Here is a 16,410-nt window from a genome sequence, read left to right as displayed (position 1 = left end):
ACCAATGTACTTGCTTGGGTATATTATATTTTGATAGCCTCCAGGTCTATTATTTCAGCTCACCAATTAGTGAGTAGGATAAATACGTATTTCATTAAGCTGGTGCTGCCGCTTCTATGAAGAGATTTTTCTATTGGTGCTACCAAGTATAAGGAATTTGTTCATCCATATTCTGCAAGTACATCTTTCAGTGGATTTGAAGTGAATTGAGTATGCATGCTCTGTTAGCCTCTTTAATTAGCTAATGGAGGAAATGGTTCTCTCACAAATTCAATGCCTCCATTATGTTATGATGATTGAGTTATGCCCACTTTAGGTAGATAAGTAAACGATTAGAGGTCATGTATATATAAACCCGTGTAACAATCGATACATGTATAAAGAATATTTCATTGATTGGCAAAAGATTGAAATAACTTCTAATTTCATCATATGCCTGCGGCAATGCATGGGGTCCTAGCTAGTTATATAGTACGCACTAGACCTCTCCATGTAATTTCATCCCAAATGTGCTTAATTTAATTGTATCACTCGATGAACAACAGAAGAAAAACAATCAATGGGAAGAACTCATGACACGTCTTCACGTAGATAAATCAAACCAATAGTATCTATGTGAGAAGATCAGGCGCCTATTCACATCAGCTCCACCCTATATGTATCTTACTTTTTGTCATAGTTTTAATGGGCATGTTCAGACGAGTATGGTCTTATTGGAAACTTTTTTGATCACATCGCCAATCATGACCGGACAACCAATGCTTTGCTGTAATTTGGGAGTCGCCAACCACCTTGATCTGAACAAATCCAAATTAAGATGAGTTTTGTAAATCAAAACCGGCTAGCGGAGCTCATTTAGATAAAATAGAGATAAACACCTATCTCGTGGGTGGAATGGAAGGTTATTGGGACAAACCTATAAAGATGATTCACACTCCTACAACAAAGGCAGACGATTTACTATACAAATCAACAAAGATGGATGAACTAGACTAGAAACTAGGCAAAAAGTAAATGCCATATTGAAAAAGCAATTCAATTGGCTAAAAGTGTTGGAAGTAGATTGTGTGCTCAATTGCACCAATCATAGCCTTTATAAATGGGTTGGTCTTATCTCGTACAGGGCCTTCTCCATGTCTTACTCGGGGGTAGAGACCAATTACAAGGAAACCCGAGACCCAATAAAATTGGGGAAACCCGAGACTCGATAAAATTAGACTCGAAGTCAGACTCGGCCAGTCTGACCGGCCACATGTTGCCGGTTAGACCAGCCCCATGCCGTCGGTCAGACCGGCCTTATGGTGGCGGTCAGACCGTCATCACGGAAGAGACCCGATATGTTCCAAATTCAGCCATATTTTCCATATTTCTTTTCTAGGTGCCAAATTTGGGCGGTAAGACATGCCACCCTGCCTTTTGTCGAATTGTGAGCCGAAAAACATAGAACACGTGATCTTAGGGTGATAATCTAATTACTGGCCTTATTACCTCCTAAGCATCTTACCAGATACTCAGGAAAAATTTCTTCAAATATTTCCCATTGATCACTCTTTGAAACCGTTCTCCTCGTAAAGTTTCAATAAAATATGCATTCCCTCGAATGATTCAAAATATCCGATAAGGACCCTTCCAACTAGGTGACCACTTACCGAACTCCTTAGATCTAGATTCTAATGGGAAAATTGTTTTACATACTAAACTCCCACTTGAAACGATTTTGCTCACTCTCTTATTATAGGTTTTTGCTACTCTCTTTTTATCCTTTTCTATCTCTTCTAAAGTTGTTTCAAACGTTTATCGAACACATTATCCAGATTATCTTCCATTAATGTCTTATACTCCTTGACCGATTGTCGGTGACATGGGGCCGGGGGTATCGTGACTAGAGGCTTGGGTAGCCGTGGTCACCCACGTGGCCTGACCCCCTCGGGGGGGGGGGTCGGGCCCGAGGATGACGTGGCCACCCCTCCCTCTGTCTCCCCGAGGGGTCGGACCGCTCCCGTTTCGGCCCCGAGGGCTGGGGCGCCCCGACCCCCTGTGGTTTTGGCACCACGTGTGTGGGTTAGGTGAGCACAGCGGGGCTCACCTAACCGCATTTATAGCAGGTTGGACGAGCGCGCCACGCCGCATTTAATGCGGCGCCGCGCACGCTTATCCGGTCCGTGACCAGTCGCGGTGTGTGACCGGTCACAGACCGGTCAGATCGCAGGTTAGGTGGCAACAGGCGGCCTGTCACACGCCTCGCCCCGTCCCGTCGGAATGATGAGAGCTTCCTGGCTCTCGTCCCTAGCCGGAGCCGGCGTGCTAACTCCTGGAGTTGGTATGTCAGTCCCGGTCAGATCCATTCCAGGCTTCAGCGCAGGTATGGCAAGGAAGTCGCTGGCCATTAAATGAAGGTTGAAATGGGCGTCCACCGGGAAAGCAGGCGAGCGGGGCAGGAGGCGTGTGCTCTGCTTGTCAGAGGTCACTTCCGGCTGTAGACTAGCCCTCATTGTAAAAAGCATGTTTCCCTTCTTAGGCAGCTAGAGGCCCATGTAGTGACCCCTGACCAGATAAAAAGGAGGCCCAGGCCTAGGAGAAAAAAAGAGAAAGAGGGAGAAAAAAAGAGAAGGAGGGAGAAAAAAAGGGAGGAAAGAAAAGAGGAAGGAGGGTTGGGACTCTGGGGAATGGGTTCTAGAGCCTGAACTCTCTCTCTCTCGCTCTCCGGCTCTCTGTATTCCTTCATGCACAGATCCACCAGAACACAGGAGTAGGGTGTTACGCTTCTCAGCGGCCCGAACCTGTCTACGTCGCCCGTGTCTTGTGCACTTCCTCTCTCGCTGACATTCCTCAGATCGAGGGCGAAGAACCTCACTTAGTGCCCCCGGCCGAACCGGCAAAGGGGGGCCTGCGCGGTCTCCCGGTGAGGAGCCCCACGCTCCGTCACCGATAAATCATCTTACTTGATATATCTAAGAGAGCCAAGTCAAACAACTTCTTGTCCATAGACTAACTCAAAAGGTGTTAACATGTTAGCACCTTACCTAGATATTCTATTAGCCCATAATGCTTCAAAGAACACTTAATGCCATCTCTTTGGATGTTCCCCAATCTTTTTCTTAACTAATTTCAAGAAAACCTTATTACTCGACTCGACTTGTCAATTAGCCTGAGCGTAGTGTAAGGAGAAGAATTTAACAATTTAATACTAAGATTCGGCAAAGTTATTTTACTTTCTTAGACATAAAAGAAGCTCCTTGATCCGTAGTGAAAATTTGAGGTATACCGAATCTATAAATAATATGCTTGAAAATAAAGAAAACTAGCTCTGTGTGAGTTATATTATTGAGCGGTACAACTTCAGCTTAGTTGGTGAAATAATCCGTTGCAACTAGCATGAACCGATGTTCTTTTCACTATAAAGGGTAAATTTGACCAATGAAATCCAAACGCCAACCTCAGAACGACTATGGTTTGATAATTGGTTTCAACAAGGCGGTGGGCGCCAATTGAACATTGTCGAACCATTGATAAGGTTCAAACCCTCTATAGTACTTGAAACTATCATCAACATCTTCGGCCAATAGAACCCAACCCTCCTAAGTAGCCAATTCATTTTGTGGGCTGATTGAAGAGTTCCACAAATCCCTTCATCAACTTCTCTCATAGCAACCTTGCATTGATCACTATCTAAGCACTTCAATAACACCCCATCTATATTTCGGCGATATAACTCATCATCAAACAAAGTATACTTAAAAGCTTGACACCAAATTTTCCGATCAACCCTAAAAATTGGATATTTCAAATAATCTATCAAAGGGACACTCCAATCATTTTCTAATTCCTAGGGACAAACGTCCGAATTTACAATTAATTCGGCCTCCAACTTGTTCATGAACTCGTGCCACCTAGCTGATTGTTGGAATCTGGTTAGACTAGCCATAATAGGTCGATCAGGTCAGGTAAGGTCTCTGGTTAGACCGGCTATGCCAGGCTGGTCAGACCACCGGTCCTCCCTGGTCAGATTGGCCCCGGTGCGTCTGTCAGACGGCCCATCGCCAATTTTGTCCAAACTCTTGAATTGAAGCACCGTTTTTTTCTAAATGAAGAATACTCCTTTTTTTTAACATGATAACCAGATGCTTGTTGAGCCAAATCATTTGCCTTAAAGTTTCTCTAGCAACATGTTCTAATAACAAAATCATAAAAATTGGTGATAATGTGTCTAAGCATTGATCTAAATATCTATTTAATGACCCATCAAAACACTTATGCACCCCGGCAACTTGTTGCACTATCAATTCCGAGCCACCAAAAACTTATACATGTTTTGCTCCTATAGCTTCCAATACTTGTAAGCCGAATAACAAAGCATCATATACTTGATTATTTGTGCAAGAAAACTCTAAGTAAACCGATGTTTCAAAAATAGCTCTATTGTGTGAAAACAAAACTGCACATATACCCTACCCCTCTTCGCAAGAAGTACCTTCAAAATAAGGTTTCCATGGTGTAACACTACGTAAATAGACCTCACTATCATAAGTAATATCCACAAGATGATTTATTATAAAATTAACTATGATTTAGCCTTTCAAAGACTTGAACGATTCATAAGCCAAATCATATTCAATCAAAGTATTTGCCTGTGAATTCTCCCACTTAGAATTTGCCTTTGCAACATGTATATAATAATATCAGTTTGACAAGTGCAAGTACTAGATAATAGATAATGCTGTAATTTGGTACAATCATAATATAAACATAAGCAAAGCTATAAAGACATACGTTGTTTTGGCATCCAAAAGATGACAGCCCACCTATGTGATGATATGCTCCTTGCAATCCACTTCTTGTGTTAACACAACACCAATGACATTGTCCTCAGTTGGCAATGTAGAGCCGAAACAGAGTTCCAACTTTAGGCGCAAGCACCATGGGTGGAGGTGATAAATACTTTTTAATTTCCTCATACGCCTCTTGTTGTTTGCTTCACATGTAAAATCGGCTTCTTTTTCCCAACGAAATATGGGAACAAAAGTATCGATTATAACCTCCTCAAATAATTCACCTGACCTAGCAATCTTTGAACTTTTTTCTTGCATGCTGACGCTTTAAACTATCTAATATTTTCTATCTTCCTAGGATCAATTTCAACACCTCTCTCATGCACAACGAAGCCTAATAACTTCCTCGATGACATACCATTAGCACACTAGAGTGGATTCATCTTCAAACCATACCGACGCATCCTCCCAAAAGCTAAACGCAAACAGGCTATATGACCATCCATACCATCCGATTTGACAACAATATCATCAACATAAATTTCTAATATTATACTTAGCAAATCACAAAAGATCAAGTTCATTGCACTTTGTTATGTTGCACCGGCCTTTTTCAAACCAAACGTCATGACAACCCACTTAAACAAGCCAACAAAACCGGGACACCTAAAGGCCGTTTTGAACATGTCCTCTTCGGCCATAAAGATTTTATTGTAACAAGTATTACCATCCAAAAAGCAAATGACTCTATGTCCCAAAGCATCATTAATCAACATGTCGGCAATAGGTCTAGTATATTCATCTTTAGGAGTAGCTCTATTTAAATCTCTAAAATCAACACATACTCTAATCTTACCACTCCCTTTCTTCTCAACGGGGACAATATTGGACACTCACTCCGAATACCTACATGGCCTCCACCTTCAATAATCGGTCTATCTCCTCCTTGACACGATCATATATGTTTGAATTAAAGTGATGAGGCAATTGCTTATAAGGTCTAAATCCAATTTTATTGGAAGCTGATGCTCAACAAGCTCACGGCTAACTCCCGACATTTCATGATATTCCCATTCAAAAAAATCAACATATTCTTTAACCTAGTAATCAACTTTCATATGTTTTCCATGCAATAGATCCATTATGTATGTCTCCCTCTTATAGTGGATCAGCCGATGCAAAACCAATGTCATTCTTTGTAGACTGATGTTATTGCACTCTCTTTTGCAACCACTCCAAATAATGGGTACAAAACGATCTTTAGAAACACTAATAAAATTATAGTTAGAAATATCTAACCCTAATAAGCATTGAATAATCCCATACCACTCAATTGACGCGTCAACTATTGCAACCTCGGCCGATGTATCTGCTTGAACGATCTCAATCTCATCGTTGTCCCATTAAATCAAGCACTGGTGCAAGGTAGAAGGAACACAACAATTGGTATGAATCCAATAACGCTATAGTTATCTTGCACATCGACGATGAAATTGGTTGGCAACATATTGTTTCCCACGGTAAGCTTCACAAAAAAAGATCGTTCTCGCCTTCGTTGGTTCACCATTGAAGCCGTTGAGCATCATGTTGGTATTATTCAATTCACCACAACTTCACACCCTAACTTCTTGAATAAGGAGTGTGGCATCAAATTTACGACGACACCTCCAACCACCAACATTCTAGAGATCATTTTCCAATCAATGTGCCCTTTGAGATGAGTGGCCTCATATGATGGTTAGACTCATTAGACTTCTCAAAAACCACATCTTGAGAAATTTCAGCCTCATCCATGACACAAAATTCCATCGGCAATGCAAACACCATGTTGACATCCATGTTCTGTCTTGGCAGCGAATCATTGCTAATAACCAGTAACCCACCTCCATTTTTGTCCTCACCATCGTCTTGATCTATCATCGGTTTCTCAATCTCCATTGGCTTAGGCCTCTACTATTGTCTTGGAGGCGGCCACTGTAGGATCGCACAAGACCAAACAAACCTACCAGAGGGGGGTGAATGGTAGGAAAAACCAAAAACCCAAAATCTTTTGCGAAATAAAAGATTTACCTCGAACGGAGTAGATGACGAAGCCCTGTCACAGTCGGTCGAACCGCATGTTCACCGCCGGACAGACCGCCAAAACCTCGCCGGTCAGACCGCCGCTATCCCACTGGTCAAACCAGGTGCACACCTGCGGTTAGACTGTCAGAACCCAGAAGCACCGGTAGATGACAAACTCGAAGATGTAGATTAGAATTCTCGACTTTATTGCATCAACTAGTGTTTACAAAGTGCACCAATAGCACTCCTCACCAAAATCTCAAACTAAACTCGAAACCCTAACTTTCTCTCAACTCAAGTCTCTCTAACTCCTTGATTTTACAACCACAACTTATTGAATCTTGTTTCTCAACTTTTCAGCTATTTTTTCTTCAATTCTTAAGCACGAAGATGTTGCAACCTCCTCTTTGAGTAGTGGTCAAGTCCGCGGGCATCCACTTAGCTTTGGCTCTATTCCGGGGGCAATATAGTGACCTCTAGCAATTTTGACCGACGAAGATGATGCCCTCGAGCTCCCTGGATGACCCTGGTCAAACCGACCTCTCTGCACAGTCAGACTGGCCCCTTGAGGTGACACGACTCCTGGAGGGCTCGGTCAAACCAGCGTGGTGAGCTGCGTTGGCTCCAACTGCGGTCTTCTCGCCTTGGCCACCTTAGTTTCATCTCCAGTAGGCATTGGTATCTCATGCGACTCCACTTTAATGGTAATTACCTCCGAAGTTCTTGCCACACCACTTTATAAATGCGCTTTTCTTCACCTCTCTTCTCTTCAAACGGATTTTTTAAATGAAACTGGCTTTTGCTTGATGAAATGTACGGACCTCTGTGGCTCTGCCCATCTGGCCACCTCAGTGTAGTCGCAACCTTCATTGCCTTGAAATATGCCTCTGGGAGCATGTGGGAAGGAAGGGAAGGCCTCGTCACAGCTATCTTTGCAGCCACACAGTTTACGACACCATGCTGTAGCGGCCGTGAGGGAGGGGGAGGGAGGTGTGGAGTGGATATCATCTTGTTTATATACATATATGAATATATATGTACATACCATAGAACATTATTGAGGGTGATCTCTTTGCACATAATGTTTAAATATAACATGACATATATGACACGTAAGAGTTGCAATATAATATGGATATCACAAAATATTTTAACACTCACCATGTTAATTACAGTAATAAATTCAGTGGTGCAATACGCTACACATCATGATTAGTATAGTACGATTTTTTAAAATATTACTAATTAAGTTTCAAAACATGATTAAGATCCCTTGTTCCAGTAGTAGCTAGCTTTTCTTGCGCTTGTAGTAGGCGTGATGCTGCAAAAGTTACTGGCCATCATGTCTGCAAACAAACAGATTTATTACACCTTCTAATGAGGGACATATCTGTGTAACTGTAAAGTTAACACTTTTTTTTTAGAATAAAGTTAACACTTTTCTTTAAACAAGAGCACAGTAATTAAAGTAACTTGCCATGCATGCATGCAACTTCTGAACATGAAAAGTAACTCTAGGAACTTAATTAGTGGCATAATTTATACTAGTAAAGATGAGTAGAAAATTAACAAGTTCTGTACAGTGCTTAATTTGAAGGGCTAGCTAGCTAGCTAGCTAGAAACCATAGTATTAACTAATCAGAGAAAAACAACAAAATTTGAAGGGCTAGCTAGCTTAATTTATGGGTATTTTGTGACTTAATTTATATAGCTAGTTTAACACAAGTTACTAGCTAGCTTAACACAAATTACTAGCTAGTATCACAAACAAATAGCTACTTGTTTTGTGATACTAGCAAAAGGTAAGGAACTCTGACAACTTTGATTAAACATTGAAGAAATATATATTAGTTACAAGAGCGAGGTTTTACGGTTTACGTAATTAAAGATTTGAAAACTCACTGTTTTTAACACTTGATCATGTGTTATTCATCTTCAACTTCTTTTTGACTCAATTCAAGGTCAATACACACACGTGAATCACGGGGTGTACTCGATTCTCCGGGATCCTTTGAGCTTCTGGTAACTTGCTCACTTGACGTGCTTTCTCCAGAGTTAAGCTGAAATTAATTAATCAAGATGATGTAAATTGTATATTTATATATCAATAATATTCTACGACATTTTTGTATGTTTCGAGTAGATCGAATAGAAACTTTACCTTCTTGTGTAATTCTATGTTGCGTTGATGAGCAATGTTGAACTTCTTGCGAAGTTCACTGTTCTCCTTTTGAACAAGAGACCCCTACAATTAAAAGTATAGAGCGATATATATTCGTGTAATTTTACCTCAATCATGAACAGTGTATAGATGTAAGAACTGATACCAATTAAATCATGAGCTATTTCATCAAGAAGAAGAAGATGCAAGTACAACCTTTTCATTGAGTTTTAGAATCTCCTCTGCCAAAAGTTGATCCTAGTAAAGAGACAATAGATATATCGCCATTTAATTAGGAAAAGATTATTTATTTATTAGTCGAGAAAAGGGTATTATCAATATTATACCTTTTTATTTCTTATGGAATGTAGGCTCATCTCAACTTGGTTCTGGAGAAGCTGCAGATCTCTAACTGTGAAGTTGGAGATTTCCTCTCCCAAAAGTTGCCTATCAGTGTACGTCATATAAGAATGTGACTAGAATTGATAGCACGTAGAATTAATCATGCATTAAAAGGTATTTTCACCTTTTATTTGAAACATGAATTTCCACATGGGCCTTAAAAAAGATTTCATTTTCACCTTCATATTGGTTGATCCTAATAAAGTAGTATGCACTGTTTTCGTTTAAATAGTTTGCAGACAAGTAAAAACTAATTTAGAGAGAAAGTGAGGTCAACATCACTACTAGAGAAAGCATTTTCCCAGGCGGGGGACTTCATTTCTTGAGTTCATCTGGTTATGCTAAGATTTGGGTAAAAAAAAAACTTGAGAAGAGGTGTGTAATTAGCTATGGTTGTATGTGTAATATATCATTGACATTGGACTTGATTTTACCTGTTGTTGTGGTGTAAGTTTTGCACTTGCTGCCTCAAAGTTGTAACCTCCCGCTGCCAAAACTGCCAATACATAAGTAGAAATGTCAGGATAATTGCAAATAATGACATTGGAATATATAGGAATTTTAGTTAAGAATTGGGAAAATGGAGTTTATGACGACAAAGTGCGGCAATTTAGTCAACAACTTTTGTAGCTGTATGCAAAACCAGATGACCTCAAGAAATGAATTTTTAATTTACCTCAAATTTGCTACCATTATATTAGAATGCATACCTTAGCCTCTGACATTGGGTTCAGCAACCGACAATGCTCCTCTCCTGCCTCCTGGTACCGCTCTATTATTGATTTCATGCTAACAAAAAGGAAGACTATACCATTACGATCCAATATATAGCAAATGTTTTATGCATCTAGGGGAAATTAACCTAAATTTTCAGCTAAGAAACGAGGTAAATTAATATACAAATCAAAATAAATATATATCTAGAGATAACTTGTGAGTTATTTAACTTAGAAAAATCGTATACACCATTTCTAGAAATATATTCTCACATTCTGGCAGCCCCTTGCATACCAGCTCCTACTGCGCATCTCCTTCTCTTTCAGGAATAATGCTCCAGACTAAACAGAAAGAGTCAATATATGCATACACAATTCATCAAATTAATAGTGTATAGAGATTATTTAGATGGGAGAAGGAGTGATCTAAATGGATGCATCGATTTTCTTTATTTTTTTCTAAAAAAAACAGAAGTCTTTCACCTTAAGATCATCCAAAGAATCAAAGAAAACCCTAAGCTAGAGTAAAGCAAAAGCTAGATAGCTGGACACATCGAGATATATAGACAAAAATCTGAAGGATTGGGATATATTTCATGACCTAGCAGGTAGCAGCTATATACATATAGAACTATAGAAGGGGATCGACGATGATAATCACCAACCTTGAGCTGGAGAAGTCGTAGAGGCGGCCGGTGCAGGAGAAGACAATGAGGCCGACGTCGGCGTCGCAGAGGATGGCCAGCTCCCGGGCCTTCTTCATCAGCCCGCCGCGCCGCTTCGAGAAGGTCACCTGCCGGTTCATCGTGTTGTCGATCCTCTTGATGGCAATCTTCCCTCTCCCCATCTTCAATCGATCGATCGACGACTACCTCGATCTAGCTTAATTCCCTCTTCTCCTTGCTGATCTCTCTCTCTCTCTCCCCGACAAGATTTGCTGAGCAAGATTGAGAAGAAGAGGAGGAGGAGGAAGAGGAGAAAGGAAGGAGAAGACTAGCTAGCTTAGCAAGCTAGGGAAGATGCGTATAGCTGGAGACTAATGGAGAGATCGAGTAGATAATTAATATATGTATGGCGGATCTATTGCTCCAAAATAGATGTCTAAGGTAGCTGCTGCTGGTTTAAGCAGCCAGGGCTTCTTATTAGAGCTTAATTAGTGAAGTATAATTTAGTTGGCCAGAAGTCTAAATGGTAACATCGGCAAGCTATCCGTTCTTTGTTTATACCTGTCATTGTACCGTTTTCTCTCTATTTGCAAAGGTGGTGGGCTGTCCTGATGACTGATGGTGCCATGGTGTTGTCATCCCTGACAGCACACTTGATAAATTAAGTAGAGAGAGCATTACTATAATGTGAGAACCAACAGTATTATTTTCCTCGACTTCTGCAACAAGTACATTGTTTTATTAAGCTATTCTATTATCTAAAGCTATTTGGCGGTATCTCGCATATGATATGGTACGAGGAGGGCAGGTTATAGATACCTTAATTTGTGTGCTGGTGATGTCCCTCCTATTGGTTTAGGACACGTTTCGCCACCATCCCGCAAAGTGTGGCTGGTTTCCGGTTTACTGCTTTCCGAATGATAAACTGTGTGCGCTCTATTATTAAATAGAGAAAAATCTTTGTCTTTCCTTTGCAGTTCTCGCTCTATCTCTTCCATGCTTTTGAGTTTTGTCTTATCCCTTACATAGCCCTAAGTTTTCTTTTGAGCTTTTCTGTATATACTCATTTTGTTAGTTCATCTCAATTGAGCTTTTCTAATGATTATATTGTCTCTCACTCATAGATAAGAACATAATATATCTAGAAGAAAATCTTTAGTTATAAAACTTAAAGGGAGAAAGTTGAGTGACCCCGAATTTGAACAATAAAATTTAAATTTTTTAAATGAATTGCAATAAAATTTGATGAAATTACAAAAGGGAAAATGACACATATCATCACTGTTTCTATCTTAAACTAAAATTTGTATTTTAATTTAAAATCAACTTCAAACAAATTTGAACAAATTTCTATGAAGAGATACAAGTGAAATTATCATTGAAAACTTCATCAAACATAACTAGAATTAATTTCAAAATTTGAATTTTTGTTTTCAAATTAATTTGGGTGTCAAATAATTCTATCCCTTTCGATGTTAATTTTTGAGTTGAAATTGCTTTCAACACAAGACTTAGGCTTTTTAAGTTGACTGTTATATGTAGTCTAAGGAATGGCTATAAAGGTGATTGAAAACAAAAACTAAAGGGCATGAAAGGGATGAGTAAAAACTCAGGGGCACACAATTTTCTCTTAATAATATGCTAGCTTAGTAAGCGAGAAATGTAAATACACATTTTATTTTTCTATTTGGTGGTATCTCGCATATGACATGATATGAGGAGGGCAGGTTATAGGTACCTAAATTCGTGTGCTAGCTATGTGCTTCCCGTTGGTTTTATACACATTTTGCCACCATCCCACAAAATGTGTCTGGTTTCTGGTTTACTGCTTTCCGGATGACTATCTGTGGGTGCTACAATATTAAATGCTAGCTTATTAGGAGGCGGAAAATGTAAATTGGCAACCAGTCAATTATACATGTGTTTGTTAGCTCCATGGTTTGCTCTTCAGCTTTGCTGCAACCAAAATTTAAATATTTTAAAACTTAATTTTAGAATTGATTTTAATGTTTATTCAACACAGTTTATTTTCAATATTGACTTTTAAGTCGTCAAGAACACATATGTAAAAGTTTTACTATAATTTTTTTTGTTGCTAATGAGCATTATGGCTTATAATTAGTTGTAGACGAAATGATGGACTGACACAGCATTTCAGGACGCCATCCTTTTGAGAACAGAGCTAGCATAGTATATATGCATGTGATTTGAATCCATTCTATATTTCAAGGGGTATTACACTTTATTAGGAACCATGCGTGTGCAGGGATATTGTGTTATATGATATATGAATCTTTATGAAAGGCGATTAGTCATATAAATAAATTTTTCGAATGTAAGGTTTACCATGTTGGTTTCTCAAGCTAAACATTTCTAGTTGCTTGCCAAACATAACTTCTGTGTAGCTATTGTTTTGTTTGCCACTATATATTGTTTTAAGAGATATAATTTACATAATCTTTGTTGAATATACATTAAAGTTACATGCATTTATTAATGTTGATGTATTGTTCCTTTCTTTTCTGTTTTTAGGGAAAAAACAATCGCCACATGTATGTTTACAGCTCTATACACAAATTAAACTGCAGATACTGTATATATGTACACATGTGTGCATGTTAAATATGTGATTCGAATTTTTGGCCTGCAATATATTCGGATAAGTTTCATAATAGAACTTGACTATTAGGATTAGTTTCCTAATATGACTCTTAAGTATTTTCCCATTAGGACTCATATATTTCTCCTTTATATATCCCTTGAAAGTCGCATGAGTAGGGTGCGATAGCCCAATGTATCCCCTGCGTTTGTATCCAACTCCTCTATACTGATCATTGTCGGTTGGTGCCCGTGGTTTTTTTCCCGCAAGGGTTTTTACGTAAAATTCGTGTCTCCGTTGTGCATCTATTTTCATTACAGCACATATATATATCTTCTCCCTCCTTTGTGTTGACACACTATGTATATGTTCTTGCTGATAATTCTCCATTCCTTCTCTAGGCTAGGTACATATTGTGGCTTAATTAGCCGCTTAGCCGGCAACACCATTTATCTTCTCTTTTCCCATCCATTGTTTTTCTAAATTCCAGGATATCATATCTGTACATATATACGCCCAACATCTTATCAAGCTCACACATGCATTGCCTAGACCAAGATAATTAAACTGGTGTGTGTATATGATCGATGCATGTGGTGCTTTTGCACTGTCACTTAAAAAAATGGGTTTTATATACTTGATTTTGCAAAGCCTCAAGAGCTAATTAAGCTCACATGATACACATCTCGGCGCAGATGCTACAACCTGTATAAGCATGTGCTACTCCATGTGATGAGATCAACCATGACGGCTTTCTATGATCACTAGCTAGTTGCAGTACTTCCCTTCTCTATAGTATTTATATAGATTGTCCTAAACTTGACACTCTATCTCATGTTTACATATATAATAATTTCAAAGTTAAGAGTACACATATATACATGTATGTTGTATGTCATTTAGTGCATGGGCACGTCTGACACACGCCTGATCTAGGAGGATCTTTGGTTCCTTTGATAATTTGGGCATGTTTAGTTCGCGAAAAGAAATTTTTTGGTATCACATCGGATGTTTGACCGGATGTCGGAAGGGTTTTCGGACATGAATGAAAAAACTAAATTCATAACTCGTCTAGAAACCGCGAGACGAATCTTTTGAGCCTAGTTAATCCGTCATTAGTACATGTGGGTTACTGTAGCACTTATGGCTAATCATGGACTAATTAGACTCAAAATATTCATCTCGTGATTTCCCCCCTAACTATGCAATTAGTTTTTTTACATCTATATTTAATGCTCTATGCATGTATATAAAGATTCAATGGGATGTTTTTTGGAAATTTTTTGGTGAACTAAACCAGGCCTTTGTAAGCGTGGTTACATCGAGAACATCTATATGTGTATATGTTTGCTATGCTGCGTATGATGGTGTGTGTGCCCAATTAAGGCATCATTCGTTTAATCCCAATGAGAGAGGGAATGGAGGAGATTTATTCACAACTATTATGGTGTAGAATTATTCCCCTTCAATCTCCTTCAATCATCTTCAATGCCCTCCAAACCGAACAAGGCCTAAACGCAGCATTCCCACACTAAAAAGGGCGCACATGTACAAGCTTATTTTTACTTTTATGAGTAAATTTTATAAAATCCCAGTTTTAATTAGGGTATCCGTATTGTAATCCCTGTGAATTGCCATTTTTTTTCATGTAACCCTATGTTTGGGGGTAAAACGTTTAAAGAAACTCCATATTTATGTAAAATGCATGTATTTCATCATTATATATGGGAAAAAGTACGAATTAACCCCCGAACTATCGCGGTCATCTGAATTACCCCCCTAAACCACAAAACCGGACATTTTTCACCCCGAACTATACAAACTGGACGAATTACCCCCCTCGACCCAATCCACGGTGGTTTTGGTCTACGTGGCGTACGCGTGGCAGTCCAGTCAGCATTCTATATAAAAAATGTGGGGCCTACATGTCATACGCTCTTCTCTCTCTCTTCTCTCTCTCACTCTCCTCACTCTTCTCACTCTTCCTCTCTCTCTCACGGGCAGCGGCTGAGGGCGCCGGCCTCGGCGCCGAGGCGGCGGCGGCGGGCGCGGCTGGCGGCGAGCGGCGGTGCGCGGGGGCGGACGGGCGGCGCGGGTGCGCGGGGGCGGACGCGGAGGCGGCTGCGGCGAGCGGCGGCCCGCGCGGCTGGCGGCGAGCGGCGATGCGCGGGGGCGGATGGTCGGTGGGCGGCGGTGGTGGAGGTGGGGATGATGGAGACGGCGGCGCCCCCGCCTCTCTCTTCCCCTCTTTCTCTCACGGGCGGCGGTGCGAGAGACTAAATACACATAGTAGACTAAATACACATCGCTCTCATAGTATACTAAATACACATCGCTCTCATCTACTTTACTTTTTTCTTCACATCCTCATTTCCCTATTGCAAATATATTCAATACAATACCCCACTAATAATGACACATTAACGGGTTAATATACATAGAAATGATCGAACTGTCGACAACCAACATTTATTGAAAATACAAGTAATGTGCATATGTGCTGAAAAATATCTCATGCCTTTTTTTTTACAGTTACTATGGATAAATATATTAGCCGAAGGAACAATATAAGTTTGTACCTATGGTTTTTTGAAACATATTACTCTCCAAAACCTAGAGTTTCGATCATGAAACAAATGCTTTTTTAAAATATTTTACTCCAAAATCTAGAGTTTCATGAAACAAATGCTTTTTTTAAACATTTTACTCCAAAACCTAGAGTTTTATGAAACAAATGGTAATACCTCAGATTTTGATTTTACTTTACCGATGCCTCAAAACTTAGGATTTATTAAATTTACTCTATCTTTTATTTGGTGTATGGTGTGCTTTCATGGACAATGTGTCAGATCAACCTCGTATTGCTCTTGCATCAAAATCGAAGAAAAGGCATATTATTCAAAAGCTAATTCAATCAATAATCCAAGTGGTGCTTGGTGTGTAATTATTAAATCCTTCTAGCTCAGGAATCCATTGAAGATTTCCAGATGTAGTTGCACTATAGATTCGCAAAACAAAAGTTTCAAGATCGATT

At 39.6% G+C, this 16,410-nt stretch overlaps 1 protein-coding gene across 1 annotated transcript; it reads right to left on the bottom strand.

The window, feature by feature from the left end:
• Positions 1–7,967: 7,967 nt before the first annotated feature.
• LOC4335427 (MADS-box transcription factor 25-like) lies at positions 7,968–11,142 on the bottom strand. The gene is made up of 8 exons (NM_001419204.1): positions 10,778–11,142; positions 10,107–10,185; positions 9,831–9,892; positions 9,342–9,441; positions 9,211–9,252; positions 8,995–9,078; positions 8,736–8,893; positions 7,968–8,179 (listed from the first exon to the last, which is right to left on the bottom strand). Exons 1-7 carry the CDS (start codon positions 10,957–10,959, stop codon positions 8,759–8,761), a joined length of 684 nt encoding a protein of 227 aa, NP_001406133.1. The 5' UTR covers positions 10,960–11,142; the 3' UTR covers positions 7,968–8,179; positions 8,736–8,758.
• Positions 11,143–16,410: the final 5,268 nt, after the last annotated feature.

This window comes from Oryza sativa, chromosome 4, assembly GCF_034140825.1.
Source record: "Oryza sativa Japonica Group chromosome 4, ASM3414082v1".
Lineage (NCBI taxonomy): Eukaryota > Viridiplantae > Streptophyta > Magnoliopsida > Poales > Poaceae > Oryza > Oryza sativa.
The sequence above is the reverse complement of the archived record's forward strand: the minus strand, read 5'-3'. Positions and strand labels throughout refer to the sequence as shown.

What these genes read in the sequence shown, in the direction of transcription:
- LOC4335427 (NM_001419204.1), bottom strand. Translation starts at nt 10,959, where the DNA reads ATGGGGAGAGGGAAGATTGCCATCAAGAGGATCGACAACACGATGAAC. An exon ending in TACGACTTCTCCAGCTCAAG is followed by an intron (nt 10,186 to 10,777) that starts GTTGGTGATTAT and finishes CCTTTTTGTTAG; the next exon opens with CATGAAATCAATAATAGAGC. An exon ending in ACCCAATGTCAGAGGCTAAG is followed by an intron (nt 9,893 to 10,106) that starts GTATGCATTCTA and finishes ATGTATTGGCAG; the next exon opens with TTTTGGCAGCGGGAGGTTAC.